Source organism: Mesocricetus auratus, unplaced genomic scaffold (assembly GCF_017639785.1).
Source record: "Mesocricetus auratus isolate SY011 unplaced genomic scaffold, BCM_Maur_2.0 Super-Scaffold_100004, whole genome shotgun sequence".
In the NCBI taxonomy this organism is placed as follows: domain Eukaryota; kingdom Metazoa; phylum Chordata; class Mammalia; order Rodentia; family Cricetidae; genus Mesocricetus; species Mesocricetus auratus.
Window position 1 is genome coordinate 84,783,826 of NW_024429189.1, and position 21,833 is coordinate 84,805,658.

The 21,833-nt window shown below is 42.3% G+C and overlaps 1 protein-coding gene across 7 annotated transcripts in view; it reads right to left on the bottom strand.

The window, feature by feature from the left end:
- Positions 1-254: 254 nt before the first annotated feature.
- Positions 255-21,833, bottom strand: part of Fsip1 (fibrous sheath interacting protein 1) — a 122,089-nt gene continuing 100,510 nt past the window's right edge. For 6 of the 7 annotated variants that reach the window (XM_040746024.1, XM_040746023.1, XM_040746022.1 and 3 more), the window contains exons 11-12: positions 3,283-3,793; positions 255-1,295 (exon numbers count right to left, since the gene is read on the bottom strand). In XM_040746024.1, the coding sequence (XP_040601958.1) occupies positions 1,225-1,295; positions 3,283-3,793 (582 nt within the window). In that variant the 3' untranslated portion in view covers positions 255-1,224. The remainder of the gene's footprint in view (positions 1,296-3,282; positions 3,794-21,833) is intronic. The other variant, XM_021231000.2, reaches the window with a different exon arrangement.

Consider the following 21,833-nt stretch of genomic DNA (forward strand, 5'->3'; position numbering starts at 1 on the left):
AGCAGTCATTAATGTCAAGCAGGGCCAGCAAGCAAAGGTGTGCTGGCAAAAATGAACAATGCTGTACACGCAGTGTTCCAAACTGTATTAAAGTCAGGGCCACACCCATCTTATTATGAATTAGGAATGATAAACTAGTCTTTCACCTATGAGGCCAACTCAACGTACACGTGTGTCCATAAAAGCTCACGAGATCAGAGTCCTGATTCAGAACTGGACAAACATTTTCTCTTGAAATAGTGCTACAGACTTTCTTTTAATAAGGTTCACCTTTATTTCCTGGATGTTAAAAGGCTCACACTCCAGAAGAACATAACAAACTGAGAGTAATAAATAATTCATCACATCGTAACTTCAGGAAGGTATCATCTGGCTCAGTGGTTAAAAGCACTGGCTGCTCTTCCAGAGGACCCAGGTTCAGTTCCCAGCACCCACATGGCAGCTCACATCTGTCTGTAACCCCAGTTCCAGGGGATCCAACTCCCTCACACAGACATACATGCAGGCAAAATAACAATATATATCAAATAAATAAGTTATTTTTAAGATATACTTATTTTAAAAAAAAAGAAAGGAAGGAAGGAAAGGAAGGGCATCACCACTAACAAGAGAGCAGGCCCTGCTGACTTTCCATAGGTGTGGGAACACATTTCTTCCCATGATGAGCTGGACTTACTAACAAACATTAGACAGGCAGGCCCAGAGAAGAGAAAATGAGGCAGAACATAAAACCATGGTGGCTACAATCCCACCTGAATCACAAAGAGTTGAAGCATGTAAAGCCCAATGCAGTGGGCTGGAGATACGACTTAGTGACAGAGTATTTGCCTCTGATGCACAAGACCCTGAATTCAGTCCCCAGCACTGCCCCCAAAACGATCAAATTGAAAGCAATAAGCTCCTAGCCACTAGACTTAACACAGTGTGTGTGTGTGTGTGTGTGTGTGTGTGTGTGTGTGTGTTACAATGTTGGTTTTTATAAAGTATCCTTGAGCTAGCAACATTAGTGATACATTTGTAAACAATTTTCACAGGAATTACAATGAATAAAAACCAGCAAACATTTACACCCCAAATTTCAAAATAATCAAAGGAATGTAATCAGCAAAGAAGGAATTCAAATGTTGAAATCTTTAAGGAATAGGCTCTATGATGCATTCATTGAATACAAAGAATTCAGGAAAAAAAATATATAGTCCAACTTGGTTTCCAACTTTCTTAAGCTTAAACCCCAGAGAGTCCTGCTTCACATTCCTCTGGTTCATCCACCGCCTCTCCAGTCTCCTGTTCATCTGCTAATAAAATAGCCACAGTGATTATATAATCAAAAACACATGCATAATTAAGAAAACTCACTGCATCTATTAAGTATTTGGTCATTCATTCTTCTATATAATATGAAGACCAGAACCTGTTTGCTATTATTGAATTGTCACTACAAACTGCAGATGAAGTCCATGAAGGGAAAATGTGTCTGTCTTTACTAGGGTTGTAGTTCAGAAAACAACTGAGGGTTGAAAGATTGAAGATTTAGGGGAAGACATCAAAATCACATTTTTGCTTTCTACTAAGTTTATGAGGAGTAGGCTGGAGCCAAAGGTAAATGCTACATGTAGGGCAGATGAGGCCCAATTGCCTTTTTTTCTCTTAAAAGACAGGGAAAAAATATTTCACCAATGGAACATATTTTTCTACCTTCGATAGAAAAGTTAGCCAAGAAAGGTAGAACCACAATGAAATCAAATAAAAGAAGACAATAAAAGAGGAATCAGGAGAAAGTTGTAATCAAAAACTGTCTGCCAATTCCTCAAAAAATTACCATTGGCCTGGAAATTCCACTCTTATGTATATGCCCGAGCTGGGAGGAAAACATATGTCCAACAAAAACTCATATGTAAATATTTATATCAGCATCATATATAATAGCTGAAAAGTGGGTAGGGCCCAAGGGCTCATCAACTAATGAACAGATAAATAAAATGGGCTATATCAATACAAGGGAATATTACTCAAGTAAAAAGAGCAGAGCAGGGATACATGCTGCAAGATGGGTAAATCTGGAAAACTCCACGCTGTATAGAAAGCAGTCACAGAAGGGTGTGTATTATAACGCCACCTACAGGAAATACTCAAAGTATGCAAATTTACAGAGGCTCTAAGTAGAGAAATGTAGTGACAGTGTAGCAATAAAGAAGTATTAGACAAGATGCAGAGGGAGCTGAGACAGACAAGGAGGAGACTATAGCATCACATGCATGCCATGTGCTTTGTAAGTTTGAGTTCTCTGGGAGTCAAACCCCACCCCGTAAAGAGCTATTACCCTTGGGGGCTGACCTTTACTTCTACCTCCCATCTCCTCAGCATTCATTGTTTCTTCTGTAATGTCAGCTGACTCAATACTGATTCAGATTTTGAGTCTAAGTGGTTAAAGAAACAGGAATCAGGAGAGAAATGTGAGTTAAGAGGGAAAGATGAAGAAATGGATATGGGGTTGTAAAGTTGCCAGGCAGGCAGTTAGAAACATGGGATTTGGCTGTTAGTTCAAAATCAACCAATCATAGACCTCAAAGGGAATAGACAGACAGACAGATGGTAGATAGATAGATAGATAGATAGATAGATAGATAGATAGATAGATAGGTAGGTAGGTAGATAGAGTTTTAGAGTAGACTACATTAGAGATTAAATTTTAAATTGTTTAAATAGGCTCACAAATTATGATATCAATTTCTGACCTGTATAAGCAATTGAATATTTATGTTAAAAACTACCCATAATGCTTTTCTCTTGTATAAGCAATTGAATATTTATGTTAAAAACTACCCATAATGCTTTTCTCTTGTGCCATCGTACTACTATAAAATGTAAGACTGAACCATGGCATCATGTATGGAAACATAAGAGTGGTTTCTAGGCAGATATTTTACATCTGAGTATGGTATTTTACAAACCCATTCCCTGAAAGAAAAATCACTAAAGTTTGGAAGTTGAGATCTTTTTAAATTACTTATCACCATTCAAAGTACTTTTTTCTCTAAAATCAACACTGTTTTCTGGATGACAGAATTATAATGAAGGATAATACACTCATAGGAATGTTAACTTCTCCTTGACCTCTTAAGAATATTGATAAATCCACGCCTAGGTTTGCAAACTCCTATAGACAGCACTGGGGCTTACATTGCATGTACATCACAGCATCCATGTCTACTTTAACTCACAATATCTTTATGTTGAGATGATTCTGAGAAATAGTCACAAAACACATGCTCTCCAGCCTACCTACTGCTGGTTCATCTGGATGGCTGAGTTTCAGCTGCTGGTCATCTGAGAAGGCGTTTACATTGATGTCATCCAGGGGATCATCCAAGAACAGGGGCTTTTTCAGTCTCCCGATTCCAATGGTCTTTGACATAAAATAGTCTGCTGCATCATTGAAAGCCCCCTCCTTGGAGAACTGGAGGCCTTTCATGGCCTCCACTTCAGTGATGAGAGCTTCTGGTTTGTAGTGCCCAGCCAAGGCTTTGGTGAGATAGGAGCCTACAGCATGTCCACATCCCTCGTTCTCAGGCCTGTTTGCATCATCTAGCTGGGTTTTCTGGACCTTGACTTCGGACTCATCTAGCAATCCACAGAGGGTGGATGGGCAAAGCTGTGGGGGCCCAAGTGGTGCATCAATAATTTCATCTTCTCTTTCAGAAGAAAGGCAAAGAGGGATGCATTTCTGTTGGGATACACACTCCTCCAGAAGACACTTGAGCTGTTCCTCAGACAGACGTAATGTGGAATTTAACTGAGAAAGCAAATCAAAAGTTTTCATAGTCAATTGGCTGATTAAACATGTTTGTTCTGGGTAAGCTTCCAGGAATACAATAGAACTTCAAGGGTCAGGAAAGCCCACATCCAACACATGCAAACAGAAAACTAAGTTGTTTTGAAATATCCAAATCTGTAGGAGGCTAAATAGTAACCTACAGAATAAATTCAGAATCAGTTGTACACAGGAATCTGGAGGACAGAATTGTACAACACTGATACAGATGAACCACCACACCAATCCCCCTAACACACAGAAACAACTGAAGCTGAAGCTGAAGTAGCTCCCGTTGGGTCACCAGGAAAGGAATCCTACCATAATTTCCCGTCTGAATTCCTTTGTCTCCACCCAGTCCTCTATGGGAGCCACATAGCACTCAATTCTGAAACTGGGGGAAATCAGGACCACTTGTGCTCCCCCCATCCCATGGAATTCACTATTCATGTGTCTGTCCACAGCTTTCAGTAGACAATACTGCTGAGGACAGAAAAGGAAGGCTGAAGGTGTGTCCCATCCTGAGATGTGGAGTTGCTTCAAAAGCCCTAGCCTAGGCAGATGCCAGGGGCATTCCAGGAGTAGCACATTTGGGTAGAAAGATTTGATCACATGTACTCAGTCTCCACTTGCAAAGATTATCCAGGACTGAGTGTTTTAGACAAGACATGAATTTAAAAACACTTTTTTCCTAACAGTCATGTGCCACCACACCTAGTCTATACAGCACAGACTTGAACCCAGGACTCTGTGCATGCTAGGCAAGCATCCTACCCACTGAGTTACAGAGTGGTTTGTGTGCATTGACTGTGTGAAACTGTCTAAAAATAAATGTAATTAGCATTAGAAACACACATTTTTCCTCCAGGGATGTTCTGAGGAAACACAAAAATGAAACAGTTCAAAAGGAATGGTTTTCCTTCAATGAAACACATTGAAAAAGTGCCCTCCTCCAATAGGTTGTCATTTAAAAACATGGAGGAAAACACTAGCTCGTTTGCATGCCTGACAACAAAAAGGCCCCCATAAGAGAGCTTACTCATCAATTGCAAAGGCCATAACTTCTACCTCAGCAATGCTTTTCACCTACTGTGAAAATACACAAAGAAGGGATGAGAGATCTCTGTGAGAACAAGGCCAGCTTAGTTACATAGTGAGTTCCAGGCTAGCCAGAGTTATATGGTACAACCCTGTCTCAAATCAAAAAAATAAAAAATATAAAAATATAAAAATTCAATAAAATAAAAACCCAGTGGCAATCACCACTGTAGGTTTGACAATAATAAGAAATTTTTTCTTAGTGATAATCTGGGATACAATTCAGATAGCTTAAGCTGAAGTTAATATACATGTGAAGAACGGGAATTGAATTGTAAAGCAGCAAGTCCTATTTTTAACATATAACTTCCAGAATCCAGATGTGGTACTGTTGCCACTTCAGGGCACTACCTTCACCCTCCTATATAAATCTAATCAGCTGAACAGCGAAGGCAGCCCTAGTGCAGCAGCAGGTGCATAAATCTACCTTCCAAAGTCACTGACATAAAACTGTTTATAGTATGGGGACTTCCAGCTGAGTTCAGAAAGAACACACTACATAAACATCCTCACAAAACACTTGTCATTATGAAATTGTCAGACAACAGGACAATTGGCCCCCGTTGGAGCAGGAGAATAAAGGATTGTAGAAGTGGGGTCTCTGGGGTAACAGGTGGGAGAGGGAATTGGGAAGTTATCTGCTATGTTTGATTGTTTCCAAGAGTGACTCTGATAGGCTAGAAACTTGGAAATTCTGACAATGGACTTGGCTAGAAGAGCAAAGCAATTATGAACTCTGAGAGGAAAGCAAAACATTTTATAAAAATGAAGGATATAGAGTCAAACATACATACAGGTGGGGGAATAGTGACAATAAGCAAAAGAAAAATAACTCCCATTTCCAACAAGACCTTGGAAATGGAGAACTGAAGATGCTCTCTCAACTAACTTCTCTGGAATTGTTTCATAAACAGCTATCATTTTAAAAAGAGACAAAGGGCAGAAATGCTGGTCAAGGGCAGGGAGGATTCTTCATGTGCAAATCTCCGGGTTCAATCCTCAGTGCCACCAAAATACAAAGAGAAACATTTGAAAGCAAATAAAGAAACACTTCCCTGTTGACACAGGAGAGCAGCCTGGCTATGAGTACACAAACAATTTTAAAAATAGAGCTTGTATTCTTTAGCCTCTCCACAATACAAAGGTGAACTGTTATAATTCTTCCTCTAAAATAGTACCAGCAAAAGTGAATAAAATATAGTAATCTTGAAAAGTTAAATTAATTCAGTATTTCTGGGTGGCCGTGTAAATCAGAAAATACCATGTGACCCACTTTTCTTATCTTCTGGTTCCCAATAGAGTGTTGCCCACAGAAAAACTCAATAAATGTCTATAGTGGGAATCAGATAAGTGAAGGAAACCCAGAGTGTTTGGAACATGCTTTATTGCATAAGCTGCTTAAAATTTAGCTTCCAATCACAGATGCTAGCCTGGACTACACTCAGGCTCTGTATAGCCATCCCTGACCATGATGGCCATGGTTTCGTTCAAATTGTTTATGACATTCCTGAGCCAGTGAGCTCCATGGCTGACCCACTCGATGTGAGTAGTCAAGGAACCTGCTCAAGTATTCACCTCCAAGAATCCACCATCATGGTCCTCCAATCACCACACTTTCATAAACTGGCCATGCTTGCCATTCCTGCCCAACCAATGCACCCAAGCTTCATTTGCTACCACTGAGAGCGAAAGAAAGCCCCTCTTCCCATCTTCATTTTAGCTGGCCTTTCATTAGTCTTCTTTCCTTTTATTTTTTAAAGTTTTATACACGTATATACTATACTTTGAGGATATTGCCCATGTGGGTCCTCTCTCCTTCCTATCTTTGTTCCCCTAAGCTGTTTTACTTCTACTTTTATATCATAGCTCCCTCTCTCTCTCTCTCTCTCTCTCTCTCTCTCTCTCTCTCTCTGTGTGTGTGTGTGTGTGTGTGTGTGTGTGTGTGTGTGTGTGTGTGTGTGTGTAAGAGTCACAGAGAAATCAACCAATATTTGCCTGTCTCAGTCTGGCTAAATTCACTCCATATGATTATCTCCAGTTTGCATCCATTTTCCTGCAAACAACATAGCTTTGTTCTTTACAGATTAAAAAAAAAGCCCCACTGAACATATATATAAATTTTCCTTGCCCACTCCCCTGTTTTTGGACACCTAGGTTGGCTCCATACCTTAGCTACTCTGAGCAATACTACAATAAACACTGCTGTGTGAGTATCTCTGTAATACATTAAACCAGATGCTTCTGGATTCCTTGGCCACCCAGGAATGATACAGCTGAGTCATATGGGATATCTATTTTGAGAACCCTCCATCCCGACTCTCAGTTGCCACACCAATTCAGATCCCCACCAGCAGTGCATAAGGCTCTCTTATGTCCACATCCACAGCATTTACTGCTGCTTATTTTCTTAAGTCTGCCACTCGGGTGGGGTGAGATGGAATCTTGATGTAGTTTTGATTTGTATTCCTCTGAAGTTACATTGCTAATGAGGTAGAACATTGACTCGCGTTTATTGTATTCTGTCTTCTGAGAACTGTCTGTCCATTTCCTTAGCCCATCTAATTGGCTGGGTTGTTTGTTTTGTTGTTCAGCTTCTGGAGTTCTTTGTATAGACTAGATATTAATGCTCTGTCAAGTGTGTAGCTACTGAAGAATCTTTCCCACTCTGCGGGCTGCCTCTTTACTCAGTGCTTTCCTTTGCTGCACACCTTTTCATTTCACGGGCCCCACTTTTGACTGTTGAGCACTAGGGTCCTGGTGAGAAAGCACTTGCCTGTGCCAATATCCTGAACTATTTTCTCTGCTGTTTTCCCCTAACACTTTCAGAGTTTGGGGACTTAAACTAAGGCATTAGATTCTTTTAGAGTTGGATTTCGAGCATGGCGGAAGACAGGAATGTAGTTTTATTCCTCTACATCGTTCTATCCAGTCTTGTATTGTTCTCCAGCTAGTATATAATGTTGGCTACAGGTTTGTCATGGATAGCCTTTATTTTGAGATGCATTCCTTCTATTTCTTGTCTCTTTGGGACTTTTACCATGAAGAATTGTTGGATTTTGTCAAGAAGCCTTTATGCATGTATCTCGATGGTCCTGTGATTTGCTTCATATTGTTTCTATGACATATTACATTTATTGATTTGCATATGTTGACCCACCCTTGCATCTCTGGGATGAAAGCAGCATCACTGTGATGGATGGCATTTTGATATGTTCCTGAATTCCATCTGCTGGCATTTTACTGGTGATTTTTGCATCTGTGTACTCCATGAAATAATGAAAGATGGAGTGCTGTCAAACTCTGCTTGCCAAGTCAGATTCATCCTGATACCATTGTTCCACACTTCTGCTTGTTGTTGTGTCTTTGTCCACTCTTGGTATCAGGATGATGCTGACTTGTAAGCAGAATTTGACAGCACTCCATCTTTCATTATTTCATAGAGTAGTTTGAAAATGGTTGGTGTAAGTTCATCTTTAACAGTCTGGTGGAATTGAGCAGCAAATCTCTCTGACTTTTAATTTGTCTAGGTGGGAAATTTATTACTTTTCAATCCCATTGTTATAGGACTGATACTTTTTAACCCATCTTTTAGATTTAACCCATCTTTAGTACATTATAAGTTTTTAAGATATATCCTAATAGCTTTCTGAATTTTGCTGGTATTGTTGTACTGTCTGTCCTTTCATCTCTCCTCTTATTGGTTGGGCTCTCTCTTTCATTTTGTTGATCTTGGTCATCATTCCAAGAACCAATTATTCATTTCATTAATTCGGCAATTCTCTTTTTTCATTCCTAGTCCATTAATTTTCACGCTGATCTCATTTCTGTCACTGCTTTGGGTTTTTCCTTGTTCTTATTTTCCAAGGGCACTAATGTGCAATGTTAGTTAATTACTTTAGATCTGATTTCTTTATGTGTCACTTGGAAATACTCTGGAAGGACTGCTCTCATAGTATCTCATATGTTTTTGGCATGTGTGCTTTCATTTTCACTCACTCTAGGAATTTTGTTGCCTTATTGGTTCATTCAAAAACCATTTATCATTCAGTAGTACAATGCTTAATTCCCATGAGTTTCAGCATGTTCTGTGACTTCTTTGCTATTGGGTTCTAGATTTGTTCCACTGCAGTCAGAGAGAAGACAAGGAGTTATTAGAGTTTTCCTATGCTTGCTACCCAGTTTGTATGATCTTTGTGTCCTGTTGTATGATCTACTTTAGAGAAGTTCTATAGACTGCTAAGAAGAATGTGCATTCTTTCACTGTCTCATTTAACTTTGAGATGTTCTTTTCTTTTGAATATTCTTTCTTTATTAGCCAATGAGCACACAGAAAATAATCAGTAAATGTATTGGATTTTGTTTCACCAGAAAAATCATACAAGACGTGCAGTGTTAATTGTCAGGCACCTTACTGGTCTTACTGACACCATCTGATGTCTTGGAGAATAACAAATAATTAGCATTTGTTGAGTACTTACTCTAGGCCAGATATTGTTACATGCATGGATTCCTTTAATCTTTGCAGTGAACCTAAGAGCTTATTCTCAATATATATATAATGTTCAATGCACCCCCATGGAGGGCCTCACCCTCCCTGGGGAGATGAGGGAGCATTGGGGGGTTGGTGGGAGGGTGTGAGAGGAGGGGAGGGAAAGGGGGAGGGACCTGGGATTGACACATGAAGCAACTTTGTTTCTTTTAAATTTATATTTAAATTTAAAAATTAAAAAAAAATAATAATGTCCAATGTCTACAGCTGCCCAGTAGCAAAATTAGGGTTTGTTGAACACAGATGGTTTGGGTCCAGAGTCTGATTGGGAGTCACTGTAAACAACATCCCGCTCTTTCATTCCCCAACTGTCTTCTTCCAAGCTGATGTTCTTTTTCTATCCATCTTTACAAGGAGAAAAACTCTTCCACGGGTATTTCACTTGATCACGTGACTCTTAATCTTCGGCTCAGACTAGATTTATGCTTTAGATAAAGTGTCCTTTCTTTTAACTCATTAAAAAAGACAAAAATCACTACAGCCAAAGCTCCACTCTCAAGGTGCCCGGGAGAATTGTGGTGTAGGAATTAATATGGTGCAGGGGAAACTTTCGATTGCTGTAGATAAAGCAGATGTGATTGCCTCACTCCCGTCCCTACCTCTCCTCATATACTCAACATCTATAATTTCCCCAGCCATAAAAAGCTCTATTTGGACATCAGATTTGTTGACAGAGCTCGTTGAGATCAGGTGTGTAGTGTGCAAACAACTGTAAAATCCACCATTGCAAGCTTGCAGAAGCAATCCAGGGCTTTGATGTGAGCTTAAGTTGTCAGGCATTGTTTCCCCAACAGTTTCTAAAGAACATCTAAAAGCCAAATCCATATCACAAGGGAGAATGAGTGGGCAGAAAGAATGTTCTAAATATCAACCACAAAAGCAAAGGTAAAAAGATTTTCATTGAAAACTACTTCTACTTCAAGACAACTAGAAAACATTCCACCCTTGGCTTAGTTACCAAGATATAAGTTTACAACTCTCTGAAATCACTGCTGGCAACACATGGATAGCAGTTTATTTTAGCCAAGGTTTGGGGAGTATAATCAATAGAAACATTTTATTTAAAAAAATCTGGGGGTGGCTCAGCAGTTAAAGAGCAAGTAGTAATCTAGAGAACTTGAGTTTGGATCCTAGTACCCACACTGACTGACTCACAACCACCTGCAACTCCAGCTCCAAGGACTCTACAGCCTTCTTCTGGTCTCTACACAGAGAGAGAGAGAGAGAGAGAGAGAGAGAGAGAGAGAGAGAGAGAGAGAGAGAGGGAGAATTCACTCATACAGATACACATAAAAATAAATTTGAAAAAAGGTAACAGCAAGAGCAGAATGGACAGCAAAAGCAGAAAATAAAGTTCAACAGGCTTTCTGAAGTCTAAAGGTGAGCTACTGGGAGCTCCATTAAGGGTTCGTACCTCTCTTTCTGGTCCATGTCTCTTAACGTACTCCTTCCAGACATATCTTCTTCTCTGCAAAGCAGCCTCTGCCCTTACTCTAGTTTCTCCTCTCTATAATTCCAATCGCCTGTGCAACTGGCACCCACCAATGACTATGGACACTTTGGCTTTTAGATCAAATTTCCCACAAGGTATCTTTATGATCATCGTCAAGTTGATGGATCTGCTGTATCAGGTTCAAGAGTCTACCACTAGTCTAATCTCCTATAATGAGGTTCACATAGTATAAGCATGACTGTCCACATAAATGCCACTAACAGAACTGTGGGTAGGAATGATTTCCCAGGAATAAGAAGGGCAGGCGATACAGCCCAAATCTACCATGTTGATAAACTAAAATTATTGTGAAACATATAAGCCATGAGAAAGGACTTGCCACTTTCTCTAGTCAGTTAAAGGGTTATCTGTCAAGATGTTTTCCAACATCACCAACCACATTAAATTTGAGTATTCACTGAACAGTCAACTTACGTATAAAATAGAACTAGTTGTCAGAAAACATTCACTTGTGGTTGGGTGTGGTGATGCCTGCCTGTAATCCTAGCACTCAGAAAGCTGAGGTGATGAGACTGCAAGTTGGAGGCCAGCCTGGACCACATAGCAAGACAGACAGGTGGAAGGAAGGAAAGCATTCCCTTTTTGGCAAAATTATAAAGGCATTTCAGGTGGAACAGAGAGCAGCAATCTGAGGTCAAATGGGATCATACACTTAAGAAGCTCACATCACATCTTTTAGCCTTGTTAGTTAAGTCAAACAGATCTTAAGGGTGTGTATACAAAATAGCATTCATTTTAACATATGCACCAGTTAAACTAAGGATTCAAGAAGGGATGGGCTATTCTCCTTCCCCAGGGTCCTTCCCTCCATATTCTAGTCACTCTCCTCTCCTACCTTCCTCTTTTGCACTGGGGCTTTTCCAGTCACATAAAGGTGGATCTGACGAATATAATGTTGCTAGGAGGTGTTATCTGGGACAGAGATCTGTTATGTTTTTAATCAAAACTAGAAGCTGTCTGGACAGAAGAGAACCTGAATTGTAGTCAAAAGGAAAGCAAGGGTCATTACCAGAGAAACTGAAAAGCATGAAGTGTGAGGGGTAAGGAGGCAAGGGCATAAGCAGCAAAGTGAGTCCCGGGTTAGAAGCTGGGAGGATTGCAGGAAAGAAAACCACTGGGTGTGCTGAAGGGCAAGGCAAACAGCCCTGAAAAGAGGCACTGCAGTGTGGTGGTGCTGACAGAGTTAGAAAGGTACGCATGGGAGAGACAAAGAGCAACTTCACTGCTCTGATTGCTAGTAGGGTAGCTGGTAAACAGGGGGTCCTGGTTTCTCCATTTTGTGGGACAATTACCATTAAAGGATCTCGGGGGATTGCTGCTTCCAAATAACAGATACAGTAACTTCACTTGGATCCGGTCCCCTTTGTTCTGGGCAAGTCACTGGAATAGTTTTTATCATATATCTATCACTTCCCCTTCCTGAAACCAGGCCAGGGCTCTAGTTCTACAGAAAAGGGAGTCTCACCACCACCCCATGTTCCTAGAAAAATAAGGTTGGCTGGGGCATAAGGTATGCAAATTTGCAAAAAGAAGCGAAAAGGGGTTCCAGGTTGACGTTAAGACCATGAAGGACTGGATGACTTTTCCATACCTTACCCCAGGAAAGAATATCCAGTGTGCCACTCCCACAATTCACTGGGATTTTTGACTTCTTGCCTTATATGAGCTATGAGAATAATTTGCATAGTTGAAAGTCTTCCATACTCCAAGTGTATGCTTAGTTTTCCTGCATAGAAATGAGTTGGGTTAAGGGAGGCCATGAAGGGAGCAGAAGTCAAGAAGACCATTGTCTTAACCTTGGGCACAGTTAAATCTTGCCTCACTCCATCTAGGAGTCATCTGGGTAGTAAGTCAAATTGGAAATACTATGTGTCACTGACCCCTCGGGAACTTCTGTAGCTCACAGGGACTGCGCCTCTACAGCCTGTTACCTTGTCCTTGTCATCACCCAAGCTTTGAGCCAAAGCTATAGTACCATTAAAACACTGTCCCTAAGATCATCAGCAATGTTTTCTTGGTTGAAGTGATATGACTGCTAAGCACAGGGTCACCTTGCAGAAGAACTCATCTAAGGCCAGGTCAGGTCAACAAGGTTTGAATTAAAGTAAATAATAATAAATGATGTTCACTCATATCTAGCCAAAAATGGCCCTGAGGGGGTGTTTATTGGTACAAATAAAGGTAGAGACAAAGCAGTGGCACCTGGGTCTCACACAACATGTCAAGAGCTTGGATGAGGACTTGACTCAGGACCATAAGAATTCCTGTTCTCCAGACATGGAGCCACAGTATGTGATCAAATCACATTCATAGATACCCCAAGGATAATTCCTCTAGCTTGTGAGACTATTTACATAGTTTTTGACCCATGAGAGAGAACACTCACCTGGACCCCAGCCACACAAGAAACAATGTTCAACCTTAGGAACTAGAAAGAGGAGTTGAGCATTCCTTTGCATAGACAAGAAATTTCCTAACAACACTCACAACACCAGGTCCAGGAGTTAAACTGTCCTGCCACTGAAATGCTCCAATGAGAGGAAATTTAGTTTATCTATCATCTAGATCTGCACATGTGTGATAGCCAATGGCAGGAGAATAAATACTAGGTAGTGGTTCTCGACCTTCCTAATGCCTCACAATGTGGTGACTCCCAACCATAAAATCATTTCATCGCTACTCCATAACTGTAATTTTGCTACTGTGATGAATAGCAATGTAAATATTTTGGAGACAGAGGCCTGCCAAAGGAGTCACAACCCAGAGTTGAGAACCACTGCACCCAAGGTCAAGCTCGGCCAGTAGAGTGGAAGCAAGTGAGTCACCCCTTCCCTTGGGAGGTAGTCACTCCTATGACGCCTCTAAGATGTCTCACAACATCAAACCATCAGTCACACTTGCCTGCTAGCACTGACCAGATCAGCAACTCCTGCTTCTACTTCTTAGCTGTTTCCTTGAATAATTAAGTGGTAATAGCCCAAGCATTTCCCCAAGTTCTGCTATTCCCAATTGAGACAAGAAGCAACAGCTTCCTAGTCCTGGCAAGACTCTGAGGGTGGCAGCTTGATCCTTTGGGTGGGGCTGGGGACACAGCACCAGTGAAGTTCACCCAGACTCTGAAAATTGGCCCACAAGGCTCACAGAGCTGTGTTCACTATATATAGGGACCACAGCGCTATGGGCAGCAGCATCAACACCATTGAAAGCAAAGTGGGACTTGAAGGGGGGGTCCCTGGAGTTTAGGGCTTAACAGCTGATTCCTATTGTCATTGCTGAGACCTGAGTCACCAGCAGAGCATGATCCATAGGGCAGGATGAAGGGAGAAATTTCCCTGAAAACTTAGGAGGACATTTACCAAGAGCAACCAGAAGAAGCATAGAAAGAGGATATGGAACTGAGCCGGGGGGAAGAAAGCCAAAATCAGCTAGACAGGCAGAGAATGACTGGTATGGGGTGGAGGAAAAGCCACACAGTGCTGCTCAGCTGCTAAGACAGGAGGGCTGCTTGCCTTCTGCAGGCAGAGAGCAAGACCAGGTCTGACAGGAGTTAAGCAGAAGCATAACCCTGACTGCCCCTGAGGAATCAAAGCAAGACCAGGCAAGCCACCAGGACACGTGGCTTTGCTCTCATTTCAGATGTGTCTCCAGCACCTTTTCTCTGTGCCGTTTTCTGTGCTATATGCATTCCCATGGCCATGTGGGAAAAGGCCTCCCCTGAAATGTTCCTTAGGCTTGCATATTATCTTTCTAGAAACTATTGTTTCCCACCCCCCCCAGGGGGACAGGAAATGCATTTAGCAGCAGCATAGAGTATCAGTAGGGAGGCTGGCATTTCTACGTTGAAATCTGGCCTCTTTTTCCTCTGCTGTTTTAAAACTGGACAAAGCGCACAACCGCCCACTCAGCTTTCTAACTGGTAAAAATGCTAGTATCTAGCTGTTTCCAAAGTAGTGGTTTAAGAAATACCAACAAGTAAGCATTTGTACTGAGCAAGGCAGCCATACGTGAAGCTGCTCCCGGTTTAAGCCTGGCACAGAAGCAGTGCGATGCCAGCTACCGCCAGGACGTGAGCATGCAGCCTCCTCTGCAGCAACTAATAGACAGGCCTTTCTCAGGGAGCTATGGGCTGAAACTTGCACTGTTCAAGTCTGACTGGCCTTTAGCTTTGAGGATCTCTCTGTGGTACCAAGAATGAAGCTTTATAGATAATCTCATAACACTTTGCAGTGAGTAGATTGCCATGTATCCTGGTGGATTTGAGAGGCTGGGGATGACCGAGGCCATTCAATACTGGGAAAGAGCTAATGCAGAACAATGTAGAATGTGACTCTACTAGCTTACTGTGAGGCCGACTACATCTCCAGTACCAGAAAGTGCCAAAGTAAGCACCCACGGACAGGCTGGTTTCAAGACACTCTTACATTCGTTTGGGTTTATTTTTTTTCTCTTTCTTTCTCCTTCTTTCTTCTTTCTTTCTCTTTCTTTCTTTTTAAAAAGATTTATTTATTGCTGGGAATCGAACTCAGGACCTCTGGAAGAACAGCGAGTGCTCTTAACCTCTGAGCCATCTCTCCATCCCTGTTCAGATTTCTGTATGGGTATGTGGGGCATAGGGTATAGGCAATGTGGTGTCTCTTGCTTTACCTACACAGGCAGCCACTGTCCCTTTCCTCTGCCTAGACCCTAAGACCGTGGCTTGCATCCCCTTAGGGGGTCAAGTATCAGATATCCTGCATATCGGATACTTACATTACAGTTCATAACAGTAGCAAAATTACAGTTATGAAGCAGCAGTGAAATGATTTTATGGTTGGGGTCAGCACAACATAAGGGACTGTATTAAGAGGTCACAGCACTAGGAAAGTTGAGAACCACTGCATTAAGGCATCAAAAGACCTCCCATTGCGCACTGTCCCCTCCCAATCTAAGCACACCCTCCCCGTGAAATATACTTTGTTGAAAACCTCAAAACATTTCCTACTGCCTCACCTCAGAGCCTACCTGCCCTAAAATGTGCTCCTGGGACCGCACTATACAACTCTTTCAAGGAACAAGTCATATTTAGAGGAGCCTTTTTGAATCAGAATGACGTAACCCAAAGCCCTGATTCTAGGAAGTTCGGAATTCAGGCCCACAGCCAGATGGCAGAAAACTATTTGGAAGACATCCATCCCTTTCAGCACTTCAAATCAGGCCACACCAGACAGAATTAGTCCTAGCCCAGTTGGACAAACCTTCGGTCCTGTCAAATTGCATCAGCTTTGATTTTCCTGCTGGTTATAAACCTGGCACCATAGAGTTAACCTCACATCGAATTTGTTGATGAAGGAGAGCCATTCCTGGTCACAAACAAGTGACCTGTAGTGTTTCCCAGGGTTGAAGTGCTCCCGCAGCCCTGCCCTGTCTAGACATGTATCTGAAGCATCTAATTACCCCGTGCCTTCCATACAGCACACAAAGCCCGACATAAACACAGCACTGCCATTAATAGCGCTGCTCAGTGAACTGTCCTTTTACATTTCCAGTCTCAAAGTGAGATCGTGCTGCCACCGAGAATGATATACTGTGGGTAGCACGCTCCAAGCTATGCTGTCATCCAAATCCTAGAAGCTAAACTCTCTAGCCAGCAAACCAGAAGAGATGTCGTGAACTGGACACAAATGCAGAAGGAGCTGCACTAGCATGCTTTATTCTTTCATAAATGATGCATTTAATGTTCCCCTGCACATAAAGCCGAGATGAGTCTGCTTCCCTTCACATTGTCAGTGCCTTTATTAGGCAAGTGTCCAGACAAGCCCATGTCATCAGCCAGTTGTACTGGAGTCAGATGAAGTAAGGCTGAGGTAAACAGGGTTGATAGATAGCACCACACTGAAGTGATAAGAAAATCAAGGCTTGGAGAAATGAAATGTCTTCATCCAAGGCCCAGAACTAATAAACAATGCCACCAGGGCCTTTTCCTCTTCACAACTGCCTTTGCACAGATGCTCAAAGGAGTTTAAATTCTGTTCCCTTGATGACACTGTGGCACCTGGCAAACGTCTCCTCTTCTGCTTGACATCTAACAGTAGCCTAGAGCAAAAGCCCCTGTCACCTCAAAAGCCTGAGGTCAGTGTGTGAACAAGAGGACAGGTCCAGGGGATGGCAGTCACTCTCTGTGTCCCCCAAACATGGAACTCCAGATTCCACCATTGCAGTACTCTCTGTGTCCACCTTCCTGGTACATGTTAAGTTCTTCTTAGAGGAGGGAATCGGGTCCTCTTCAGCCCTGTGTCCCCATATCTTCCCAGGGCCTGGCAAGCAGAGGACACTTGATGAAGATTTGTAGATTTCATGACATATTCTTTGTGTGTGTGTGTGTGTGTGTGTGTGTGTGTGTGTGTGTGTGTGTGCGCACGCGCGTGCAATTTGGGAGCATCTATTCTCTCCTTCCACCATGTGGGTCCCAGGACTTGAACTCAGGTCATCAGGTTTGGCAGTAAGCACCTTTACCTGCTGATCCACCTTTACCTTCTTTGGGAGATCTTCTACCTGCTGCAATGACTCCTCCCATCAACTCATAGGTCTTGTCTGCTTATTGATCAATGGTCTCTGGCCATGGTCTAGCTTAACCCCAGTGCCCTTCCTCCCTCCTGAGGCCTGTTCCCTCTGGAGTCTGCTTTGGGAGGTAACAGTTCAATTAAAACTTTGCTAAAAATTTGGGTAGATTGGATAATAATGCTCTAACTCCTGAAGAATTCCCCAACACGGGGAATTTCAGGCTCCACTGAGGACCAACAGACAGACAATGTTGTTGAAAGCACAGCTTTGTCCTGTTTTCTCCATGTCATTGGAGATCCACAAGCAGTGTCTCACCCCACCTCAAGGTAGAGGTGACAATAACTGAGGGAAAATGCTCCAGAGTCAGACATGTGCACACGCGTGCGCACACACACACACACGCACAAAGAGGAATGAAAAGTCTTTTGATACTGCAAGTCAGATATAGAGAATAATTTATCCTGCCATGAAAACAGCCAAATGCTATTCTACTTTTTACTGTGGTTGGGTTTAATTATGGACATCTACTTGTGTGTTTAAATAGAAAGCTTCACAAACATGCAGCAAAGCGCCTCCTTTCATAGGCACTTACAGGGCAAAGGCGTTCTCCAAGCGCTTTATTAATAAGGACAGACCAAATGAACCAAACAGGGCCTCCGTCTCCATGTGAACACTTTCCAGGAAATATGTCACATTTTTCTCTTTTGATTCCCAATGATGGGCAGATGAGCCCCAGTCCCTGGACCCCAACACAGGGTGCTGGGTCACTCATAACAGGAGCTGTCCAAAGGCTGGCAGGTTGTCAATGTGAGGTCGTTGAAGAGAAAACCCAGTTAAATACACTAAAAACATCCTGGCTGAAGGCACAGAGAAAGGCCTTCAGATATTGTACCTTCGGGTCATATAATTAAGTGTCACTAGAAACCAGACAAAAAAAATGAATAGTTTTATTTCCATTTGATTAAACTTCAAGTTAATGTTTTAATGTAAAGTATGTGAAGTAAACCCACAATTTCTCCCCAAATCAAGTACTAAAACTAATTGTAGGGTGATAGCTGAAATCTAAACAGCAAACAGGAACATAGGGTGTAAACTCACAGAAGCGTTTCCACTCACTGACGCTCTCCACAGCACCATGGGCCCAGAGCCACTGCCTGCCAGTTCCCCACCGTCTCCCCTGTCTCACTGGGCTATTCCCACAGACACAAAAGGCCATTGCTTCAACATTTTAAGAACTTCTCTCCTCTCTCTCTGTCTCTCTTTCTCTGTGTGTGTGGGGGTGGGTGTGTGAGAGAGAGGGAGAGAGAGGGAGAGAGAGAGAGAGAGAGAGAGAGAGAGAGAGAGAGAGAGAGAGAGAGAGAGAGAGAGAGAGGGAGAGAGGAAAGAGTTTTCTTTTGGGGAAGAATCATGACAATTCCCCTGCCTCTGCATTGAGTGTTGGGTTTACTGCCTTGTACACAATTGGCTTCTCATTTCCTTTATGGAAAAAAAAATGTCTTAACATAATTACCCTTAAATTGTAACCAAAGCCCTCTTATAGCCACTGCAAGGGGCCCATCTAGCACTTCACTGGCATGCTGTTGTCCAAGGACCAGTTAGTTCCCTCTGCATTCCTAAAGCAGCAGTCAGCACTCAGTCCCCATCATCCACCCCTGGCCTCGAAGCAGTGTGTGATGCAACTGATCCCTCTTTCCTTGACCTCCAGATCATCACTACCCTCTGACTTCCCACCCATCCTCCCTGTGGCTCCTCCTCCAACCCCTGGCCAGTGTATCCCAACCTCTTTACATTAAGGAAAGCCCCATGGCCCAATCTTTGGATCACTCTCTTTTTTCTCTTCATCTTTACTCTCTTAGTGACTCCTGGCATCTACACAGCAATGACCCCCATATGCAAAGTCTTGCTTACAGTTCTCCCCTACTTCAGAAACATCCCCAACTTAATTAGGATCTCTTCTCAGACTTACAAGGTACACCTGAAATTTAGCAATTTTCTACTGTCACCCTTAATCCTTGCAGTCTTCCCCATCTCAGTAAATAACAACCTCTGCCTTCTTTGCTCCAGTAAGAGACTGTAGTGATCCCTGGGATGGTCCTTTTCTGATAGCACCAGTACAACCCCTACAGACATCTTTTGTTTCTACTCTGAGCCTATTTCCGGGCTCTACCTCATTGTCACTTCCTCTCCACTGCACTGCATCATTCCTTCTCCTCAGGTCTCTACATTAGCTTGTAATTTTGTTTTTCCGCTGTCACGTATGCTGTCCTACTAGCCAAGCCCCAATCCAAAGCACTCACAGTAAAACACAAGGAGAACAGTCATGTGTGCTCCTGGGAATCATCAAACCCAACTCCAGCTCCCTCAGAGACAAAGTCCTTGGGAATAAGGTTTTTCATCCCTTCCTGTCCCTTTCCTCCTTCATCGCCCCTCCTTCCTCGCTCCATCCAGCCTCACTCCCTGGCTTGTTATTCCTTGAATACAGCATCCATAGTTCTGCTTAGTGCCTTTGTCCTTACTGTGTATCTTTTGAAAAAGGCTTCTTGCCCAGAATCAGTACATGTTCCCTCATCCCAACAATCATTTGTCCAAATGTCATCTCCATGAGCCCTTTCCTGACATCCCAGTTAAAAACTCCCCAGCTTCTACGTGCACTGTCTCTGCTTGTTCCCTTTCTCTGCTTCCTGTTTCTCCACATGTAGCACACACACCCTTTGGGAAACTACAGTAGTTCTTTCTTATCCAAGGTTTCATATTCTGTGGCTTTGTCTACCCATAGTACAACACGGTCTGAAAATATGAAGAAGAAATTTTCAGAAATAAACAATTGATAAGTCTTAAACTGTGCACTGTTCAGGGTAGCATGACGAAATCTCTCGCTCCATCCCGGCGGTCTATGATGCCCCCATCAAGCAGCCACCTTGGTAATGATCAACTCTATGGCAATCATTATCCCTCTAAGTAAATCACCTTTAGCCTAATGCTGTGGGAAATGATTCATCACACAAGCACTGGGTCCTCTGACCTCAACACATGAAGAAGGGTGAGCAGTGAGCACACAAAGACACTCTGAGCAAAAGCAAAATGACACACACAACTTTCTGGGGAGAAACTTGTTATGTTTACCCTATTTTATTATTGGTCCTTCCTGCCAACTCTCATTGTACTTAATTTATCAGTTAAACTTTATCGTAAGTCTATACATATAGAAACAACACGGAACCTGTTGTGTTTGGTACTAGTCATCATTTCAGGCAGCCACTGGGTCATGGAAGCTTGTCCCACAGATAAGGACCACTACATATGACTCACATATTTGTACACTCCCCGCTACTGGCACATAAGCCCCAGGTGTGTGGAGGCTTAGATCAATTCACTACTCTATTCTCAGAGCCTAGAAAACCATTTTTGATATGTTAAGAATTAAGGGACTGGAGAGATGGCTCAGAGGTTAAGAGCACTGGCTGCTGCTTCCAAAGGTCCTGAGTTAAATTCCCAGCAACCACATGGTGGCTCACAACCATCTGGAATGATATCTGGTGCCCTCTTCTGGCATGAAGGCAGAACACTGTATACTTAATAATAAATAAAATTTTTAAAAATGTGGGGAGGACCTCAGCCCAGGGCCCAGGCAACTGCTCCCTATCATTTAAAAAAAAAAAGAATTAAGAATATGGCTGGGCATTGGTGACGCATGCCTTTAATCCCAGCACTTGGGGGGCAGAGGCAGGAGGATCTCTGTAAGTTCGAGGCCAGCCTGGTCTGCAAAGCGAGTTCTAGGACAGCCTCCAAAACAATACAGAGAAACCCTGTCTCAAAAAACCAAAAAAAAAAAAAAAGAATTAAGAATATGATAAATATTTAATTTAAAAAGATGCTGCTTCTAGAAGATATATGTGGCTTACAGATATGTTATTATAATTAATCCATACTTTTTATTCTCATAAAAAAATGTGACTCCTTAATTTTATATTTTGGTTGTGAGCCTAGCCTTTAATGGCTGAGCCATTTCTCCAGCTCCAACCCCCTCTTACTTTTATATTATGCTTGCACTTCCTAAATCTGTGTTTCAAATAATGCACAGATTATATTCTTTACAACTTTGTCATACTAGTATCACAAACCAGTTTCTTTGGGACATTACAGAGTTCTTCATTTAAATGCCTTTGAGAAATCCATCCTCCAGTCAGAGAGCAATTCTCTTCATTGTCTCTACATCATCCATTTTATCTACCTGTCATGGTACAGAAACCTTTCAGTGGTGATGACAACTGGCTATAGCATTTTATGAACAGTGTAACTCAGCTCCAGGTCCCAGAACAACC